The 20,202-nt window shown below is 35.1% G+C and overlaps 1 protein-coding gene across 1 annotated transcript in view; it reads right to left on the reverse strand.

The window, feature by feature from the left end:
- USH2A (usherin) overlaps positions 1–20,202 on the reverse strand; it is a 399,816-nt gene that overhangs the window by 331,815 nt on the left and 47,799 nt on the right. The window contains exons 9-11 of the mRNA XM_013174016.3: positions 15,376–15,571; positions 14,444–14,574; positions 427–622 (exon numbers count right to left, since the gene is read on the reverse strand). Of these exons, the coding sequence (XP_013029470.3) occupies positions 427–622; positions 14,444–14,574; positions 15,376–15,571 (523 nt within the window). The remainder of the gene's footprint in view (positions 1–426; positions 623–14,443; positions 14,575–15,375; positions 15,572–20,202) is intronic.

Below are 20,202 nucleotides of genomic sequence, written 5' to 3' on the forward strand. Positions count from 1 at the left end.
ACAAAGGACCCTGTAGCACAGAATATTTTGAGAAAAAAATCCATTTATTTTGCTCTATTAAGAAAACTAGCATGGAAATGATTTGCTTAGAACTCATTAAGTATAAAACATTTTGAAAAAGTGTTAATTTCCTAAAAGAAACATCTATGCAGTAAGTAAATTACATTATTTCTGTGCCTTATTAGTATGGAGCTATGTAAGCTAATGCAGCTATACCGTAAAGAAACTTCTAAAGGGTTGATTAAACTAAGCTTCAAGCTGTAGTTTGATAGAATTATTAAATTAATAATTTTCCAACAGTTAATTTCATTCATTTTTAAATTCTGCCTTCAGCAAAGAGGTTTACTATACTTTTCATTTAGAAATCAAGTGTTTATTTCCAGAGATAACAAGAAAAGTGCCTCCGAACTCTTGCATTACACATACCAATAACATTTGCTTTGCACTTGCACTGGCCTGAATTTTGGTGACAGGTAATATCTCCATTGACTGTCCCAGAGGTATTACAGTTACAGGGACTGCAGCCATCAGGGTTTGACTGTTGTAGATTGTAGAATCCTTCCTGGCACTGATTGCATTGTCTGCCAGACACATGTCTCTTACAATTACACTGGCCTCCAATCTAGAAAGATACAAAATATTATAGAATGATGAACATATCTATTTTTAGATGATACACTCATTAGCAACAAGAATGGAAGTATGAGTTGGGGAGGAAAAAACTTTAAATGGAACAGAAAAATATAAGCCTGTGTAACATTTTTTTAACTTGTTCAGAGAGAGAAGAGATATATTAATCACTGTACCTGTTCAATTTTAACTAGAGTTTAAAAGTCTTTCCCATTCAAAACAGAAGGAAAAAAGAACTGAGTAAACAATGCAGCAGTATTCACCAGCTGGACAGAGAAAGCTGAAAAAAAAATTACAAAATTCTATTGCATATATGATGATTTCTATTTAAATAAACTGTATTTTTTTGAATCAGTTACTATAAAATATTGTGTCATTTTCAAAGGTAAAGTTTTTCATTTTCTTTGTTCTTTGTAAGACCATATGTTTTTTTATTTTAGTGAAGATGTTAGTTAAGTGAGAATAAAGCAAAGTTGGAAGACTTTTTCCTTGATGACTCAATGATAAATTCTCTTTTCTGGATGTGATCCAATGGCTCTCTATTTTCTTGGTTTACCTGGGATCCAAATATTCCGCTTCAGCACCTGGATGTTCCTCTCCTCCCTAAATGGGTAGCATTACTACTTGGAAGGATCTGATGCATCCTTTGTTATGCCTGAGCCATGATTTGGGAGCATGACTCTCTCATCCTGTGCAAGATTAAAGGGCTCCTGAAAAGCTAATTTCAAGCCTCTGAAAGTCAGAAAAAAAACAATCTCTACATTTATCACTTTCTGATACAGTGGGAAAACCACAACAAATGGGAAGTGACACAGAGATAGGGCAAGAATAGAAGGTATCAGTCAATGTACAACACAGGTGAAAACAGGGAGTCAAACCAATGCAGAGAAGCATAAGGTTTGGCCAAAAAAATAGGATTCATAGTCAAGGAACATAAAAAAACCTACACATTGGAAGTCATTAAAAAGCAAGGAGAGAATTTTCAAACCTCAATGGAAAACTGAAAAGGAGAACAGGGCGTGAAGAGATGCTGTGTGAGTGCTTTGTAGGAGAAAGAATTGACTAAAGCTGAAAAAATAATACCATTTCTCCCTTTTCATTTGTTTTATATTACTGTAAACATGAAGAAAACCTACAAAGTTTTTGTGACAGAAATGAGGTCTAACATTTTGTCACATTGTAGCAGGAATTACACATCAGCCGTTCACATCTGCAATTCCTATTACACCACCACAGTACTCAGGGCTGAAAAAGCTTTTACTAGCTAGAGAGCATCCTTGATCAACCACTAGTCCACCAGATTTCATCACTTGTAGTTTACATATTAAGTATAAATTGTGCACATGACCACTTGCCTAAGAATGTTATGCAGTTCTCAACACAAATGTAAAACAAAGCCCAAAACCCTTAGTAAAAAAATTGCATAGGGTTTGCTTATGAGTGATTAACTCATTACAACACATTCAACTGAACTGAAGCTTTTGCGAATAAAGAATTAAAGTACTCCACAAACATCCGGAAGTATATTTACTATTATGTCAATATATTTCAACTAGGAAGTATATTTACTACTTAGGCCAATCTACCTTGCCTGTTTCCAGCTTGCAACACCAGTGAGATATATTTGCAAGTTCTTCAGTGTCCTGCCTCATTATGTGTAGTTATCTTGAATAGCCTCAAGGTTACATATAGCCAGCTGGAGAATGGTGGCTGTGACACAAGAAGGTCTGGGAAGGTCGTGTCCTATTCTGCAGCTGAGTTCCACTTCCTGACCAGTGATCAAAGAAACACATCCTCTAAGAAATTCTGTATGCCCCATTTAAGCTTCATATTCTGCAGACTGTATCAGTACTGGAGTATGAAAGTTTTGCTTCTCTTTTTTGGATTGTCCACAGTCAGCAAGAGATTAGTATAGTATAGTAGTTAAGTAAGTCGTGACTGTATCTGTGTCACACTAGAAAAAGAGGAAGTACTGTAAATTGTATAGGTGTACAATATTCTTTTTCTTTTGTAGTCATTTAAAAGCCTAAGAAAAGTGAGTTACCTTCTCTTCAGTAGAGTTGAAGGATAGACTAAAAACATGTTTACTATGGTCAAGTTGGGTTAAAGCACAAAAATGTTAAAGTTTCATGGGATACGTACCACAGCCTCATTTTTATAGATTTAGCTTTTCTGACATCAAGTGTTCTGGGGAATGCAGAGATGACAGTAAACAAACTTTGTGGTATAAATAATTTTATTTGGGTCAGTGTTTTTTTTTTTTGTTTTTGTTTTTGTTTTTTTCAGTGTAAATGTTTACAGAAAATAAAAAGTACATTGATTCAAAACTAGTTATTCATCTACAACATATACAGATTTAGTTCAATGTTTGCTTTTAATTAGCTACCAGTAACTACCAGAATAAAACTTCATTTAACAGTTGTCGCATTCATTTTAAACCTACAAGTCAGACAAAGATGAAACAGGAGAGCTCTATGGGACCAGTGACAAATCTACTTATAATTTCAATTTAAAAGAAATGTTTTTATCACACCCTCCAATCTACAATGAAGTTCTAAGCTTTATTAACAAAAGATAAAATAGAGTATTTCAAAATCTAGTAGTAAATTTTCCATGCAGAAAACATTGAATGAAAGTTATAGAGAAGCATGTGTCCCTACCCCATCCTCACAGTCCAATAAAACCTCTTCAATGTGTTATTATAAAGGTCTACTACTGATATAACAGCCACATTTTTCAGCAAGAAGAATAAATTAAAAAGCCATGAAAATAATATTTTATAAGAAAAAGGCAAGACAACAGCAAGTACAAAAAGGTAAGAGCTAAGAGAAGCCACTGTAGCAGAACACACAGCAACAAGGATTTTGAAGTTATTCTTTTAGACTGAATTTGATCTAGACATTTAATTTATTATCAGAGACTAATTCATTCATCTAAGCCATTCATCAGAGAACTCACAAATGAAAAGCAATACCAGAGTTTACTCTGAGCAACTAAATGAAAAAAAACACCTAATTTAATAAATAACTATAAAAGAATCGTTTTGTGTGAGTGATCATAGCATACTCAGTTGCAGTTGCAAGCATTGTATAAAGACACATCTCCAACACTCAGCATAAACACAGAACACATACCTCCAAAGACTAAAATTACTCCAAAAGCTACCATATGGATGAAAGTATTAGATGCAAAAACAAGTCTTTCAAAAAGTAGAAGTCAAATCACAGTAAGGAAATTCAGTAAGAGAATAACCATAATCAAATTTTAAAACCAGAATAAGGCAGTACAAAAAAGCTTTTAACAACCAACATGGTTAAGGTATGAAAGAAAAAAAAAAGAAAAAAGAAAAAAAAAAGTATCTTTCAAATGTCAGAAGCAAAGGAATTAGCAAGAGCAATAAATAATTAAGGGCAGATTCAGACTGGACATCAGACCTTTTCCACTACAGTGGAAGGGCAGCATCAGTAACAGATTGCCCAGAGGGAACGTGGAACCTCAATCCCTAGAGGTATTCAAGACTCATACAGAGAAAAGCATGACTGACTGGACCTAGTATTGACAACAATCCTGCTTTGAGCTGGAGCAGATGACCAACTGATGTTTCTGTGATTCTATGTAGCGTTCAGGGAAGATACAGCCACAAAAGAAAACATAAAACATTTCACCACTGCTCACTGTGAAAGAGCTGTTCTGTATTAGGAACAGTTTTCAAGACTGGTTTCCAACTGAAATGTCAGAAGGAAAATATTTTACTAAAACCTGATCCATTGAAAATTGACTACATCAGTGAAGAGTCCTAGATGAACTCAAATATAAAATTACTGAGTTATTAATTGCTGAAATCAACCTCAGTAAAAGAGGAATAAAATTATAAAAGTTACATCAATCTCCTAAAACAGCTGTAAGGGAGTTTCTGAGATCTATGGACTAGCAGCCCTTTTCTGTACACAGCAAATTAGTTAAAATTAAATCGTGAGTTTGATATAATGGAAAAGATTGATATATTTTTTTGGAAAAAAATAAAAGCATGATTCTACTACATTTATTTAAGTCGGCGACATCCGGAATGAACATAAGTCCAAAATTAGCTATTACCACCCACGAAACGTGCTGTTAAAGCTTCTCTATTCTCCCCTTAAAAGATATGAAAGCTATCAGACAGTTAAAAACGGCATTTGGAATAGTGGAATTATTAGGAAAAGGAGTGAGAATTATACAGAAAATGTCATTCTGTCATAAAAATCCATTGTGTATCAACATTTTGAATAATGTTTAAGATGGGTATCTCTGGTTATCCATCCTAAAATAAAAGTGTTAGATAGCAGAGTGAGTAGAATAAGTAAAGATACAAATGAAAAGAGACTTTTCAGTTTGGAAAGACATGACTAAGATGAGGGAGTAGATGTCTATAAAATCCTTAATGGTTTACAGAATGAATATTCAGTATTTCTCAAAATATGAGAAGAACACCCACAAAATTAACAGGAAGTCAATTTTAAAGAATGAAAAAGAACTTCTTCCATGCACATTAAGCGTATTGAAAAATACACTTTTCTGAAGTACATTCAAAAATGAGTTGGATGAACTCCATGGGTGAACATAGGTGAACACCAAATGAGACAACTCAAATGAAACTCCTGTCTCATGCAGTCCCAAAACAATAAATTATTTACTGATATTAGTGATAACTGTCAGAGAGGATACTGTGCTAGATGAAAATCTCATTTCATCCAGTATGGCTGTTCTTACAGTCACATAAAGCCAAGGCTAATAATGAACAGATGGCAGCCATTTCCTCATGCAAAAAGTGAAATGCATAGATTACAGAATGCAAAGAGAAGCAAGTATCTTCAGCATAGTTTTAAGTGTCAAGCTATTACAGAGTACAAGTAGTAGCAGTTTTCATCACCTTCAGATGTACAAAATGCATGCCCCAAACTTTCCCTTAATAGGGTAAAAATTATTCCAGAATAACAAATACAATTCTTCACAATGAGGGAGAAATAACTGGCCAACAAGTGAATATAATTCAATTTTTCTCCAGGAACCAGCCAATGAAATCCTTTGGAGACCTCCATGTAAAAATGTTCATTCTGTCATATACCAAATAGTTTTCCATCTGTAACAAGTACAAGTGGCAAATGGTTTCCTGCTTCTAAAAAGAGTGAAAGACTTTCATGATGGCTAGAGGAACTGCTGGAAACTAAAGTTTTCATTAGAGCAGAATGCTTATCAGATTGCTTTGTAACAGATCTGAAAATAGGTTTCTATGTACCAGGTTAGAGGATCTCTCATAGAAGTACCAGACCAAAAAAAAAAAAAAAAAAACCATTGAAATTCTTCCTTACTACAAATTTCTAAGTCTTTGGAAAAAAAGAGCCTCTGACCTCTGATTATATTCACAAATATTTTCTATTTTGCTTATGCCTTAGCTATAAGTGACTAGGAAACCTTTCCATTCTGCTTCTTCAGCTATTCACCTGTCAATATAGGATATCAAGATGAAAGGTATCTGTTGACGTTTAGCCTTTGAAATACAGAAGAACTATTGCAATTATATAATTCCAATGTAACCCTGACCTCTATAGTAAGTATAGCATTGTAAGTAGACATGAATATCAGTAAGGGAAACATGCCACTGTAATGCATCCTATATAGGACAGATTTTATCTTTCATATACTCTGTATATTTCAAGTAGCTGGGTGGAAACTTAGAGAAAAAGAAATAGATTCCAGATAGCAGATGGAGAGGATAAAAAAAAAAAAAAGAACAAAAAAAAGAAAAAAATAGTTTAAAGAAGTACTTGTAAAACTGGGAAGCTTTGTAAAGCTCTGTAGGGTTCTTTAGTTGTCTGTTCTGGGTGGTAAGCTCTTCAATATATTTGTTAGCAGACTCTGAAGACAGAACAGAGAATATGCGTACAACCTCACAGATCACCCACAGCTTAGGATGCCCGGCCAGCACTGTCACAGCCTGCACCAACCAGCCTTAATGGCCCTGGGCAGTCTCACCTGGGGCCTCCAGTCATACCCTCTGCCCATGGCTCAGGAGCTCCAGATAAGCTCAGGTCTGGGAACCCAGACTTTGCCTGAGGTTGCGTGCAGCTGTGACCATCCCTAGTCTCTTGGATGGACCCCTCAGTCTTACACTGCAGCCATGTCTCCAGCACGAGATGTCCTGCTGCTCCAGACTGGACTCCCTGGATGGACCCTAGATCTGTTTTATCACTTTGCCTTGTCTGAAACTGTCAATGGACCCTGTTCTGAGCACTTGGACATCTTTAGATGCTGTGAGACTCTGCCCTGGTTTGGGTGGGCACTGCTGTGCTGGGATCACCCTCAGTGGGCTGATATTCAAAATCAGTTTTATGCTTTGTGCAAATTCTCTAAAATCGGTAAAGATGAAGTAAATATAGAAGTTCAAAATTTAACAAATAGCAAGGAAAGAGCTAAAGTGAAATAAAGTGAAATATTGAAAATACAATAATGCAGAACATGATCTATAAGTGATACTGGACCTCCACAAATTAAATAAGAATGATATGAAAACATAACAGAAAAAGTAAATGTTATTCTGGGATTTACCAAAAAAGAATATTATATTTAAGGCATGAAAAGGAAAGTTAACACTTCAGATCAAGTAGTTGAAGGGTATGACAGACAAATCAGAAAAACTACAGTAAAAAGCAATAAAAGTAATAAAAAATCAGAAAATAGATTTAGAGAACTGGAGATTTACCTAAAAGAGGAAAGCAAAATTAAGGCACACATGCACTTTTAAGTTCCTATGAAAATTGGTTGTTTACTGCATGCATTTAGGAAGAAAAAAAATCACTCAGTTTAGTTATTGAAAAATTTGGCTTAAATATTTGGAAATACAGAAAAATATTTGGAAATACAGAAAAAAAAATCTTTAATTCCTCTATAAAGACAGAGAAGCACTTAAATAATCCAGAAGCACTCTGAAATGCTTGGCAATGTATACTGTTACCAAAAAAAAGTTGTTCAAATTGCAAATGTTTATGATAATACAGACATAGGTGTGCCACAGGTTTTATAGCATGGAAATCTACATCAAAACAGGTAGAACAAACCACTTCTATAACCACCGCTGGAAACCGCAGTGTCATTGATCATACTGGTAGTAATTAATATTTAAAGATTTTTTTAACCAAGATTTCACCAGTGGTGCACTGGAGATATTACTGACCTTTCCCCTCCCCGCTAACCCCCCATTTCAAAAGCTATCTGTCATTTAAAGAAATAGATTGTAATTATGCTGGTTATAGAAGAGCTGAAAGTAATCTGTTCTCCTGTTGCTTATTCTTGACAGGCCTGTATTTAACCCCAGCAGTAAGCTGGGGAAAACAACTTGTCTATTAATGTGACCATCTTGGTACTAACACACTTATAAAATATATCTGTCTAGATTGTTCACTGTGAAAATGAGTCTAGCACAACGTTACAACCAAGTGGTGGATACCTTGGGACCTCATGATTACAATTGTTATTTGATACAGAAAATCACTGATGCTGAGTTAGCATACAATCCCTTGTGTCACTTATAATTTATGTATGAAATACGCATTAGTCCCATATCCTTGAATCTAAATGGTTATAAAAGGTATGCAAGCAATTTCTTCCTGCACAAATCACAGCTATAACATCATTGTCCTTAATCAGGAAGCAGACTACTCAAGATTTCCGACTTTTACATGCACATAACAGTTCATGCTGCTTTAGACTATATTCATAGAATTCTTTAATAGGGTGACATTTTAATGTAACTCATCACATCTAGAATCAAAAAATCAAAGAGGATCCTATTCAAGAACCCTCTTGATGTCCAGTTACTAAATTGATATAGGAACTTCAGAAGTGATATAGGTATCCAGACAATAGGTGACATATTCCATAGCACTGTCTTAATTACTACTTATGATACAACAAACTACTTAGCCAGAGTGCTCATCTAGTACATATTCAGCATGTTCTTATCACAGAATCAGAAATATATTTTTGACTACTTAAAACTGTGTTGACCATATGTATTCATAAAGTATAAAATGGAATTCGCTGAGAAAAATGGCTGACCTAAGCCCTTATGAAAGCTGAAACCATCTCTTCTCTTTGGACATCCCTATAGTCTCAAAAACATTTCTTTTGTGTCTGTAATAGAGGAAACATACTGCCAGATATATAAAGAGAAATCTTTCCAAATCTGCAGAAAAAGTAAGAGATGAGGTTAGACTTCACTAAATAAGTGACAAAAGTTGACACTTGATAAGTTTATTTTACTAAAGTGAACTGTTCATGAGAACAATTTAGAGTGGGAGAATCGTTTCCTTCAACCTGATAGCTACACTTTTGGTGCAGCTCAGAATACGGTTAGCTTTCCAGGGTTCAAGAGCACACTGCTGGCTCATGTTGAGCTTTTCATCCACCAGTGCTTCTCCTCTTCCATGTCCTTCTCCTCAGGGCTGCTCTCAACCCACTCATCACCCAGCCTGTATTCATATTTGGGATTGCCCTGAACCAGGTGCAGGACCTTGTACTAAGCCTTGTTGAACTTCATGAGGTTCACACAGGCTCATCTTTTGAGCATGTCAAGGTCCCTCTGGATGGCATCCCTTCTCTCCAGCAGTCAACCACTCCATCCAGCTTGATATCATCACCAAACTTGTGGATGTTGGTCCATGGCTCCAACAAAAATGTTAAATAATACCAGTCCCAATACAGACCCCTGAGGAATACCACTTGCCACTGGTTTCCACCTGGACACATTGAACTCTTTGAGAGAGACCATCCCTCCATTTCCTTATCCACCAAGTGGTTCATCTGTCAAATCCACATCTCTCCAATTTGAAGAAAGAGATATCATATGGGACAGCGTCAATGCTTTGCAGAATTCAAGTAGATGATGTCACTTGCTCTTCCCTTATCCACCAATGCTGTAATCCCTGTTGTAGAAAGGCACTAAATTTGTCAGGCATTATTTGCCCTTAGTGAAATCATGCTGGCTGTCACTGGTCACCTCTCTTTTCTCTGCGCGCCTTAGCATAGTTTCTGTAAGGAACTGCTCCATGCTCATGCCCAGCAGAGGTGAGACTGAATGGCCTGTAGTTCCCCAGGTCTGTCTTTTTTCCCTTTTAAAAATGAGGAACTTCACTGGACCGCCACAACTTCTCAAATATGATGGAGAGTGGCTTAGCAACTTTATCCATTAGTTCCCTCAGGACCCTTGGATGCATCTCATCAGGTCTCACAGTCAGGTGCACATTCATTTCGATTATTTACTCTTGACCAATATAGAGGCACCTTCCCTTGACCATCTGGCAATGACCTAATGCTCATATTTGGAGACCCATGGGTATATTTAGAACCTGCACTAAATTCTCACTGTTCATCCTGCCATTGCTGGCTTTGCAATGGCACCAATTTCGATGTTCTGCTTTCTTGATATAAATTCTAATTATACATTTCCCACCACCTTCTAACCTGACACAAATCTGGAAAGGACCCCAGCATCCTATTGCCAACAGTCTCAGGAATTGAGAAAAGAGGAGCAAGAGGGCTGAGGATTTTTGTCTTCCTTTTCTTCCGTTTAAGAAATGAGAAATGTAGGGTGTGCTAGCTCACACAGATAGGTTAATGGTCTGACCACCAAATACCTGTGAATATTCTTGGTGCGTCAGCTTTGGGAACTAAAAATTGAATAAGCCACAATAATGAAGTTCCTTTTTACTCCTCTACTCTCTTCTTGTCATCACTTAAGATGACTTTCAAAAGTCAGTTACTTTCTACTACAACTGCTCAAAATGTAAAATGATGTGTTTCCCCTCTGACCACGATACTCCAGAGGGCAGGAGAGGACAAATTCCCCCAAATAACTTGAAAAAATATCACAGAAAAGCAGCATTTCCATGGTACAAAGCCACTCAGAAATGAAACCATAGCATTATTTGACATAAAAAGCTCCTTCTCCTTCAGCTTATTTTATCAGTAAGATTAAAGCCCTTCCATGAAGGGAAATCCAAGATTCAGAAAACACAGTGTTTTATAACTTGATTTCCTGTGGCCTCCATTAGCCAATATGCACATGAGCTGTTCATTGAGCCTAATACTGGTTCACATTTGCATCCTTTATATTCCCTTTTCTGTTCAGTATATCTGTTGACTGAAGTGCCCTTAATTAGGTGCTTTACCTGATGTTCTTTCATTTATAGCACATATTTCAGTTACTTATTTATTGTCAATCACAATAAATTGGTTGAAAAATGTGTAGGTGGAAAAATGAAAAGGGAGGAATGCTCATTCAAATTTTGGAGCAAAGAATTTTTCAATTCAGAAATAAAATCCATCAAAAAATCTATCTTGGTTTAGAATATATATATACATACACACATACTAGCTAGATTTTCCATTATGCTTTAGAAGAAGCATTCAAAATTGAGGGAAATGCATGAAGATTTTCAAAATAGCAATATTTAGGGAGTATACAGGAAAGTGGTATCTGAAGCCTGTACAAAAGCTGAATTGGTTGCACTGAAATCTATGTTTCCGTTTCACTCCTCAGAGAAAGGAGTAACTATCATTTAAGCTTTAAGTAACTATCTTTAAGCTTTAGAAAGGGTTTTCTTGCAACATGAGAGAATATAGCCACCACATCGACACAATACAATTAAACATTTGAAACTCTGACCAATATCTTCTGCAGTAAAGTACAGCTTCTTTGCACCAGTAAGTATACGATACATATTTATCTGCATGTTATAAGTTAAAAAAAAAAAAAGGAAGGAAAAAAAATCAACAAAAGTTGAGTAAAGAAAGATGTCTAAATTCACTGAGTTCAGACTGATATTTCCAAAGACTAAGTAAAAGCAATAGCAGCACTTTCAGCTCTGCCCAGAAACCAATGCCCTGGAAAAGAGTGCTTTTCTTCATGCCATTATATATGGCATATTATAACAGAATCATGAAAGGACTACAAACTGCTGTGCCTGATTGAATATGTAAGCATTTGTAGAGCAGTCTGGGTAAAAAACAGCATAGGAAAATGAGTCAAGAATTGTGGTGGAAGGGCCAGAAGAAATTAATCTCCAGCTCTCTATACAGAGCAAGAATGGTCACATCAGCAGTATTCTGGTAGAATTTTCTCATGTGTGAATGGTTAGGGAGAATGGAAGAAGGCAGCCAATTCTTCTTTCAGTCTCATAAAGCAGGCATCTCAAATAATTCATTTGGACTTTCAGATGGTTTGAAATATTTTGTGCCAAAAGTTCACAAAGAGGATGCAACCAATGCAAATATTTTCTGCACCAACTGGATGCCAACAACCAGCAAAATTTTAACAATTTTAAATTTAAAATTTTAAACAAATTTTAACAGGCTGTAGCAATTCTGTCTTGCACCCACCAGTCTCAAGGTAGGACCTCTCTCTGCAGAGAGACTAAGGCACTACTCATGGATGTGCTGCAACACCACTCTTTTAAAATCCCTCTCATTGCTGTAAGCTGTAAAGTTACTATTTTGAAGTTGTTACTATGTTAGTTTGCACTTTAAAATACAAAATGATGTTACAGACTAATCTGTAAATGAACATGATCTACAGATGTATGAGAACTGAGAACCTATGCAAGTGACAAATGCATGTATTCCCTACCAAGGACAGAGTGAAATAGATGAATAGAGCAGGCATAAAGTTTTCAAGACCAAAGAACTGAGATAGGAGTAACAGTATTACAATAAGTTCTTCCCCTCATCCTGTAAATTATCTATGTTAATAATATTAGCTACATTTGATGAGTAAATATTTTGTGAGAAATAAATAGGTTATTTTGTGGCTCTACAGATCAATTTTGAAACTGTACCTCTTGGAACTTAGTGACATAAGTGGCACTTTGCAGGAAAAAAAAATCCTTGATGAACTGCAGAAAATGGTAAATTATGCAGTAAAAGTGTACTCTGCACCATTTTTGGCATATTTCCTTGAAAATTATCATTGTGACGTGACAATTAATTTTCATGAATAGGGTCCTTATTCCTTATGATTCTATCTTTCACAGGTCAAATTTGGAAATACTTCCTTCAATGATGCCTTCCTATTTCATGTAATTCATTTCAGCTTTTAGTCCCTAGCCTTATTAATCTATTCTTTAATGCTTCTTAATCATTTCTCCCTGCACTGCTGCTAATGCAGTTAACTGATGCTTTATTGAGCAACAGTCTCCCTCATTTTTCCCATTATATCCTCTAGTTCATATTTTCAGTCAAGCTTCATCATTAACTTTTTAAAAATATATTTTAGTATTAAATTAGTGACTTAAGTTTGTAAACTCCTCCTCCTCTAGTTATTAAAGCAAAAGTTGTTTCAGGTTAACATTTAGTCAAAAGCCATGGACACGCAAATCAACATTTGTTGTCATTTTCCCTACACCTTACAAAAGTTGTCCTGATGCATCTACATTTTGCGATAGTTTTTTTTTCCCTCATTTCTGTGATGCTGGCAAAAAGTGTAATTTTCAGGAGACAGAAAATTATAAATTATTTTTTGTTTGTAACACGGGGTATTTTTTAAAACACATTGTGGTAAATTTGCATATCACGCAGCATATCATGTGAGTCCTAGAAAGTGCACTGAGTCTAACTGGACATGTATTTGTGCCACTGTAGTAGCAAGGATGAAAATACAACAGTATCCACAAAAGCTTACTGGTAATAAAATGCAAATAACAACAAAGTACATCATACAAAAAATGTTAAACATCATTTTATGACAAGTTTGAGAAAAAGTGAGACAGGAAATGTAGCGACAATCTGAAGGTCTATCTTTTCTCCCTGAAGATCAAGCTCTACCTCAATTCCCTTGACAATGTTTTTAAAATACATTTCAGACAAAGAAGCAACTGCTTCTCTATTCCCAACAGAACTTGGATTTTTTGCAATGAAGAGGACATATGCAATTAGAACATGAACTACAACATACTTTTACTGCATATTCAAGATTTGAGTCTTGGGAGTTTTCCTGTTTGGTTGGTTGTTTTCTTTTCATATGCATATACAAAGGAAATCCACAAACAAAATTTCATAAAATGTGTCTAGATTTAGCCCAATGATGTATCCCTCTTATCTTCTCACTAAACATTATTTTAATGTTCTCACTAAACATTATTTTAACATTATATTAAACATTATTTTAACAGTAGGTGTTTTGAAAGCTACAGTTAGATTTATGATCAGACCTTTATTGTCAGTGAGGTCCATAGACTTTAAAAGCATATGACAGCTTTCTTTTTTCAATGTCACTTCGTATGTTTCATATGTTCATATCTCTGTTTAATGGACTTCAGGAACTAAATGGGAGATCAATTCCTGTCTGTATTACAGGGAAAACTACCTTAATTCTAGTTAATTTCAGGATCATCTTATTGACTGAATTGTAGAAATCTCCTAGCAATTTTAAAACAGTAGCAAGGCCTTGAAAAATAGTAAAAACTGGATGCCTTGACATTACTGACTGTACTAGTACTTCCCAGTACCCCAAAACTACAATTCAATTCTGAAAATTCATACATCATTTTTAATATCTGTTGCTGGTCTAGATGAAGATCTCTGCAACGGTAAGTTTCAGATAGCTTTCTGTATTTTCTTGGCTTTCATTCTCTAATTTTAGTCAATTATTATTTTGAAAAGGCTGAACTTAGGCGATTTTTATAAAGTAGTTACCATCTAAATATACTTTGTAAAATCTTACTGATATCTATCTCCAGATAATTAAAACATTTTGGCATTATTATATATTGAGGCTACTTACATTATCACACAGGAGGCTCTTATTTTTGGTGCCTGTTGCATAACAATCACAGGGTTTGCAAACATCAATGGCTGAAAGATCTGCACCTGCTTGTCTGTAATGGAAATCCTTGCACAGCTCACAGTTTCTTCCTGCATGAAGGAAAGGTTATGCATTATGGCTTCCAATTCATTAAAATTAGCTGTATAATTCAAAATTAAAGACTCTATTCCTTTGAGAGAATTCTATAATTTTCAGGACGTCCATTTTAATGCACCTTTCATCTCTACCTGCCAATTTAGTGATCCAGAGCATATGAAACAATGAACCTGTTACAAACTATGTTTTACTCCATTAAACTTCCATCTGTTATATAATACCACACTTATATAAAAGCTGTGCCATGCAAATACCTATACGTTTTTTGGAAAAATTATTGTTGAACCTGAAACTTTTCTTTTTTCCCCTTACTACAAAAAGCCAAGAAAACTGAAATTGAAGACAAATGTTAAAAATAAAAGGCATTCAAAAATACACTACTTACACTGAACACAAACCCTTATAAATAAGCAAGAAGCTGACATTAAAGCTGAAGTTGACAACATTTTTTCCGTTTTATCTTTTAAACTGGTTTGATTGGATAGCCTTGATATTCTGGATTAAAATGTTCTAGCATATGCAATGGAACAAGCTTTGAAACAATGCATTGTAATAATTGAAATGTCTTTTGCATGGAAGATTTTGTATGAGATTAGGTTAAATTTAATCAGTATTTTCCTGTAGCTTAAATATTGACAAAATTGTAAGTAGTGCTTTACCTGAAGACTTGAAAAATAAATATATATGCAATTTTTCTGGAATGTCAGCCATTGAGTATTACTAATTTCAGCTGATACACGACTTTACCCAAAAAGTGACCACAGAAGAAGTCAATTCTCATTTTTGTGGCTTACCAGCTGTGTTGTGTTGACAGTTATCACATACTCCACCACTGCCTCTGTAGTATTCCTGAGGAAAAGGGTCTATTGCTAAGTCATAGTGGCAGCTTTCTGCATGGCCATAACATTGGCAAGGTTTGCAATTGTAGGCATGAACTTGGTCACCCGAATGAAAAGGCTTGTCGTTGTACAATGGCAAACAGTGATCACACTGAAATAAAATAAAAAAAGACCATTACTTTACACTTAGAAGAAAACTGTTATACTCTTTACGTTCATGGTTTGCTGTATTTGCTTTTTCTCCATTTACACATTAAAAATATTGGTACTACACCTTAAAGATGAGAAGTGAGAAAGCATATAGGGAAATAAATTCATCTCTTTAATCTTCTTAAATTATTTTAAGAACAAATTAAAATCAAAAAAGGTGAACAGAAGGAAAAAAAAATCTAACTATTCAGATACTCAGCATAGGGTAACATCCAGAAATTCAGATTTTGTTAAATCTCTAAAGACACAAAATTGTGATTACCATGTTTGAGGTACAGAAGATTATATTCACCTAAATCATCCTGCTGAGTTTGCCACACCGTTATCAGTTATCAGAACACAAACCACATTTAACTTTCAGACCTTCTGCATTTAACTTATGCTTTCTTTTTTTTTTTTTTATAATGTTCTCATATATATGTCACAATCCTTCATGTGCCAATTTTAAACTCTGCATTTGTCCAAAGCATAACTTTTGAGATTTTCAAAGGTATCTAGAGAGTTCAGGTTACAATTCTTGGCCATCATGTGAAATGGATAGGTAAATTCCCCAAAAGCCTTTGATAAATCTGAACAAGGTCCAGAAGCAGAGTAACAAAAAATGTTAATTCTTGGGCAAGCATTCTTTTTTTTCCATGAGATAACACTAAACCCCACAAAAACATTTTTGTCCTTATCCTCAGTTACATCCAGGCCCTTCAGAAAACATGTTAAATATGTAGCTTTTCCCGTAGACAATAAACATATCTTTTTGATATGTAGTATCTGAACTAGTCACCATCTGTGAAAACAGTTTTCTAAGAAAACACATTATCTGAAGCTAGATGGTCAAAATACCTAGCTCATCTTGACTCAATTCATTACTTTAAAATTATGATTAAAAAATTATTTCTACTAATGAATTCAGAATTCAGTATTTTTGACTAAAGTTACGATTAAAAACTTACTTTATCAAAATTCCCAAAGCTGTCACATTTACGTAAAGGTTGCCAATAACTTCAGACGAAGCCTTTATATGCCAAGTTCCTTATTAATCACTAAGAATGCTGAGGACAGTGCCTCTGAAGAAATATTCAACAAATAGACAGCAAAGTACTTCAGAAGGCAAAGGTAACAATCCATTAAAACTTACAATAGATGTTATCAAACAGTACTTTCTACTCCACCTTCACAAATGTTCAATCCAACTGCTTATCTCTGGGTGGCAACTTTTTTTTTTTCATTCTGTCTTTTTATTTTTTTAATGCCGTTATGTAGAATTTATTCCTTTTTTTTTCCTAATCTGCGTAGGAGTTACCATCTCATACCTGTCAGTCAATGTTGAGTTGCAATAACCAGTATATGTACAAACCTATAACATATATAATATATGTGCTTCTTTAATATACATGCCATAGATTTAAAAATCTGCTGAAGTGAGATGTGACATCAAAATTAAAATGCCACCTTCTCAGACATTTTGGAAGACTATGCTGTCTTCAAAAATGTGTTTCATGCAACACCCATCTGTGTTTCTTTAAGCTGCCCCATAAATGTTGACTATAATAGGGTAGTTAATCACACGCTATTTTTTCCTTCCTACAAGATCCCAGTCTGTACCCCAGATAGACAGCATGCTTTCACTCCATTAAGCTTCATTAAACAAAAAAGTATGGCTTCTAGGCAATATCTATTCCAGTGCAGCTTAGTCCTCTTCTGAAAACAGTTGTCTGAATTTCCTCATGGCTTATTCACAGCACCCTCACTTCAGCATTTGACTACTTGTCAAGAAAGCATGTTAGCCAGAGCTTTGAACTGTATTTGTGTCTTGTGAACCCCCCAGAGATTTTAAACTCAAAAAGCCAGGTTTGATTAGGAAAAAAAAAAAAAAAAGCGCTAGAACACTCTAAATGATTCCAACTGTCTGGGGAAGACAGAACAGAAATGAAGGAAGTCTTACAGGGTCATATCATAACACTCTGGGTACCTTAAAAGGATATTTCTAATTACTTTAGAAACTAAGTGCAGTCCTTTAAAGAGGGATTACAAATACCATATGCCGAATAGCATTTGGAGAAGAGATATTACTGCTGCTTTGCAGTGGCAAAGTGGCTGGTAAAGAACTTGACTGACAACAGAAGAGCTGCCATTTTGAATGCCAAATGCCAATAATAGAACACAACTGAGATCTGAAACACTAGTACAGATATTCTCAGACAGTATAAGATATATTTCTACTCAAGTCCTCTTTCATCCATGCTTTTTTTTTTTTGGTGAAGGTGAATGAAACTGCACTAAATCTTACAAAATCAAAGCGTATGCAACCATACTAATTCTAACAATCAGGCTGCTCATTAAATTAATTCACACAAATTTTCCAAATTAAATTTCGCAGTTATTTTCAAATCAAACATTCACACCATCTAACTCTCTTCTAGACTCCAATTCTATGGGACTTCAGTAAAAAGAAAAAATGAGAGGGAGAAGAGATGTTTTGCAATTGATGAATTTGTGATGCATTCTGTTTTACCTATGCTCTGACTTGCTTGAGATATTCAATTGTAACAGTTGTGTGTTTATTATATCCTCTCTCTACCCTGTCTATTTGGAATAACACTATGAATTCCATTCTCCTGTAACATTACAGTGGGGTAACAGGAAAAAAACAGTGACTAATCACTTGGCACTCAGAAGGAATACAGTACAAGTCATACAAATTCAATAAATATACGTGCCACTATGAGTTACAACAGCTACCCTCATCAACAGAGAAGTACCAGCCCAGTTGTCTCTCAATTTTCCTACACATTAAATAAAATACATATCCTACAGAGTGGACAAGCACCTGAAAATCATTTTCAGACTGGAACAGCCTTCCAAACTTCTGAGAAGTAACAATGACAGCCACGATGGTATCTATGACATCATATCTCTTATTTAGTAAAACTTACAAACCTCAAATGAAACTGTATTAAGGGGTAATGACTACTTCACAGTTCCTTTGGCATGTCATCACCAGTGCAACAAATCACAAAGTATCTGAGACAGGATCAAGTTCTTTCACTATTTCAGCAATGCTTGTACACAAATCGTTTTAGAAGCCTGGATCTTTCAACTGTGAAATTACACCAGTTTTCCAAGGATGGATTCATGGACAAACCCATAACTTCCACAGACATGTCTAAAGTCATTCAAAGTTTTCAGGCATGCAAGACTACTGGACTAGGTGTCTTTTTTTTTTTGTCTAGTTTTCTAAAACTCCAGTCAACCATCTGTCTGTTTTCTTTTCATTTTATTCTGATATAACCAGTTTCCTCTCAGACCTCCCTCTTTATACATATGGCACAGAGCTTACCAAAAAGGGCATTTTTTTTTAACTAGTTCGCTTCCTTCTGTAAGCCAGAAGTCTGTCATCAAGTGACCACTTACTATAGTTAATATTTACAGCTCCTCAGGTACTATGTATCATTAATTCCTGACATGATGATACAGGCTGAACTTTAACTAAGATTTAGATAGTTTCTTCTGCAACAACATAAAAGAGCTTGGTTATCTGCTATTTGGTAAATCAGCAATGCCAGTTTTCAGACAGCAGACATTTAATATCATTAATTATTTACACAGAAAACTCTGAAGACCTAAATCCTTTACTGTATCCAATAACACTCTCACATCCATTCATACCATCTCCAAGAATGTATCAGTTGTTTTCTTTCTTTTAAATTCTACTGTCTCTTATTAAGATTTCTATAACTATTCCTATGTAATTTCCCATTTCCTTTCTGCATGATCAATTTAAAGGAGGTTCTGAGTTTGTAAAGAAAGGCTGACCTTGTTTGATTGCTCTGTATTTTCATGTGCTGTTTCCAACTTTTCATATGACATCACGGGAAGCATCATTTAGAGCATATACTCATGTCTATAAATTAGTCTTTGCATATAAATGTTTCCAAGGTCAGGACTCTACTCTTAATGCCCCAGTTTCCATTTCTATAAGGCTGAACTATTTCCCAAAGTAGCGGCAAGGCATTTACAGAACAAACCAAACAAAGAAGCTGAACATTTTTTCTCATGAGACGAGAGAGAAGTTCCATGAGGATTTGGATTTATCTCCTCTTCTTTCCAAATCTGGTCCCTTAACTTCTTCAAGTCATTCTTAAGCACTCCCTTCCCTTCTTCCTCTTATCTCACAATTCATACCAACATAGTTCTTCATCAAAACAGAACACTTAAAAGGATAAAAAAAAAAAAAATCCCATTTCATATGTCAAAGAGTTTATAAAACAGTGATGAAAATAATTAAACTAAGATCTTCACTTTAACAAACTATGCAAGTTTTTAGTTTCTGGTATTGCTTTGCTGTGCAACAACTATCCAGATGTATACGCCAAATAAATTTAATACGGTAATTTTAGCTATATTAACTGTAAATGTGACAAGGACAGACTCTACCATATGTTAAGAACTTGTCAAGGGATCTCATATTTACACCCCAAAATACTCTAAAAAAGATTTTTTTTATACCCACTCAGTTGTGGTGACTGACTTCTGGCACAGGATGAAAGTTAAAAGACTTTGCTCACATTGCAATTT

The sequence above is a fragment of the Anser cygnoides genome, chromosome 3 (genome assembly GCF_040182565.1).
Source record: "Anser cygnoides isolate HZ-2024a breed goose chromosome 3, Taihu_goose_T2T_genome, whole genome shotgun sequence".
Classification (NCBI taxonomy): domain Eukaryota; kingdom Metazoa; phylum Chordata; class Aves; order Anseriformes; family Anatidae; genus Anser; species Anser cygnoides.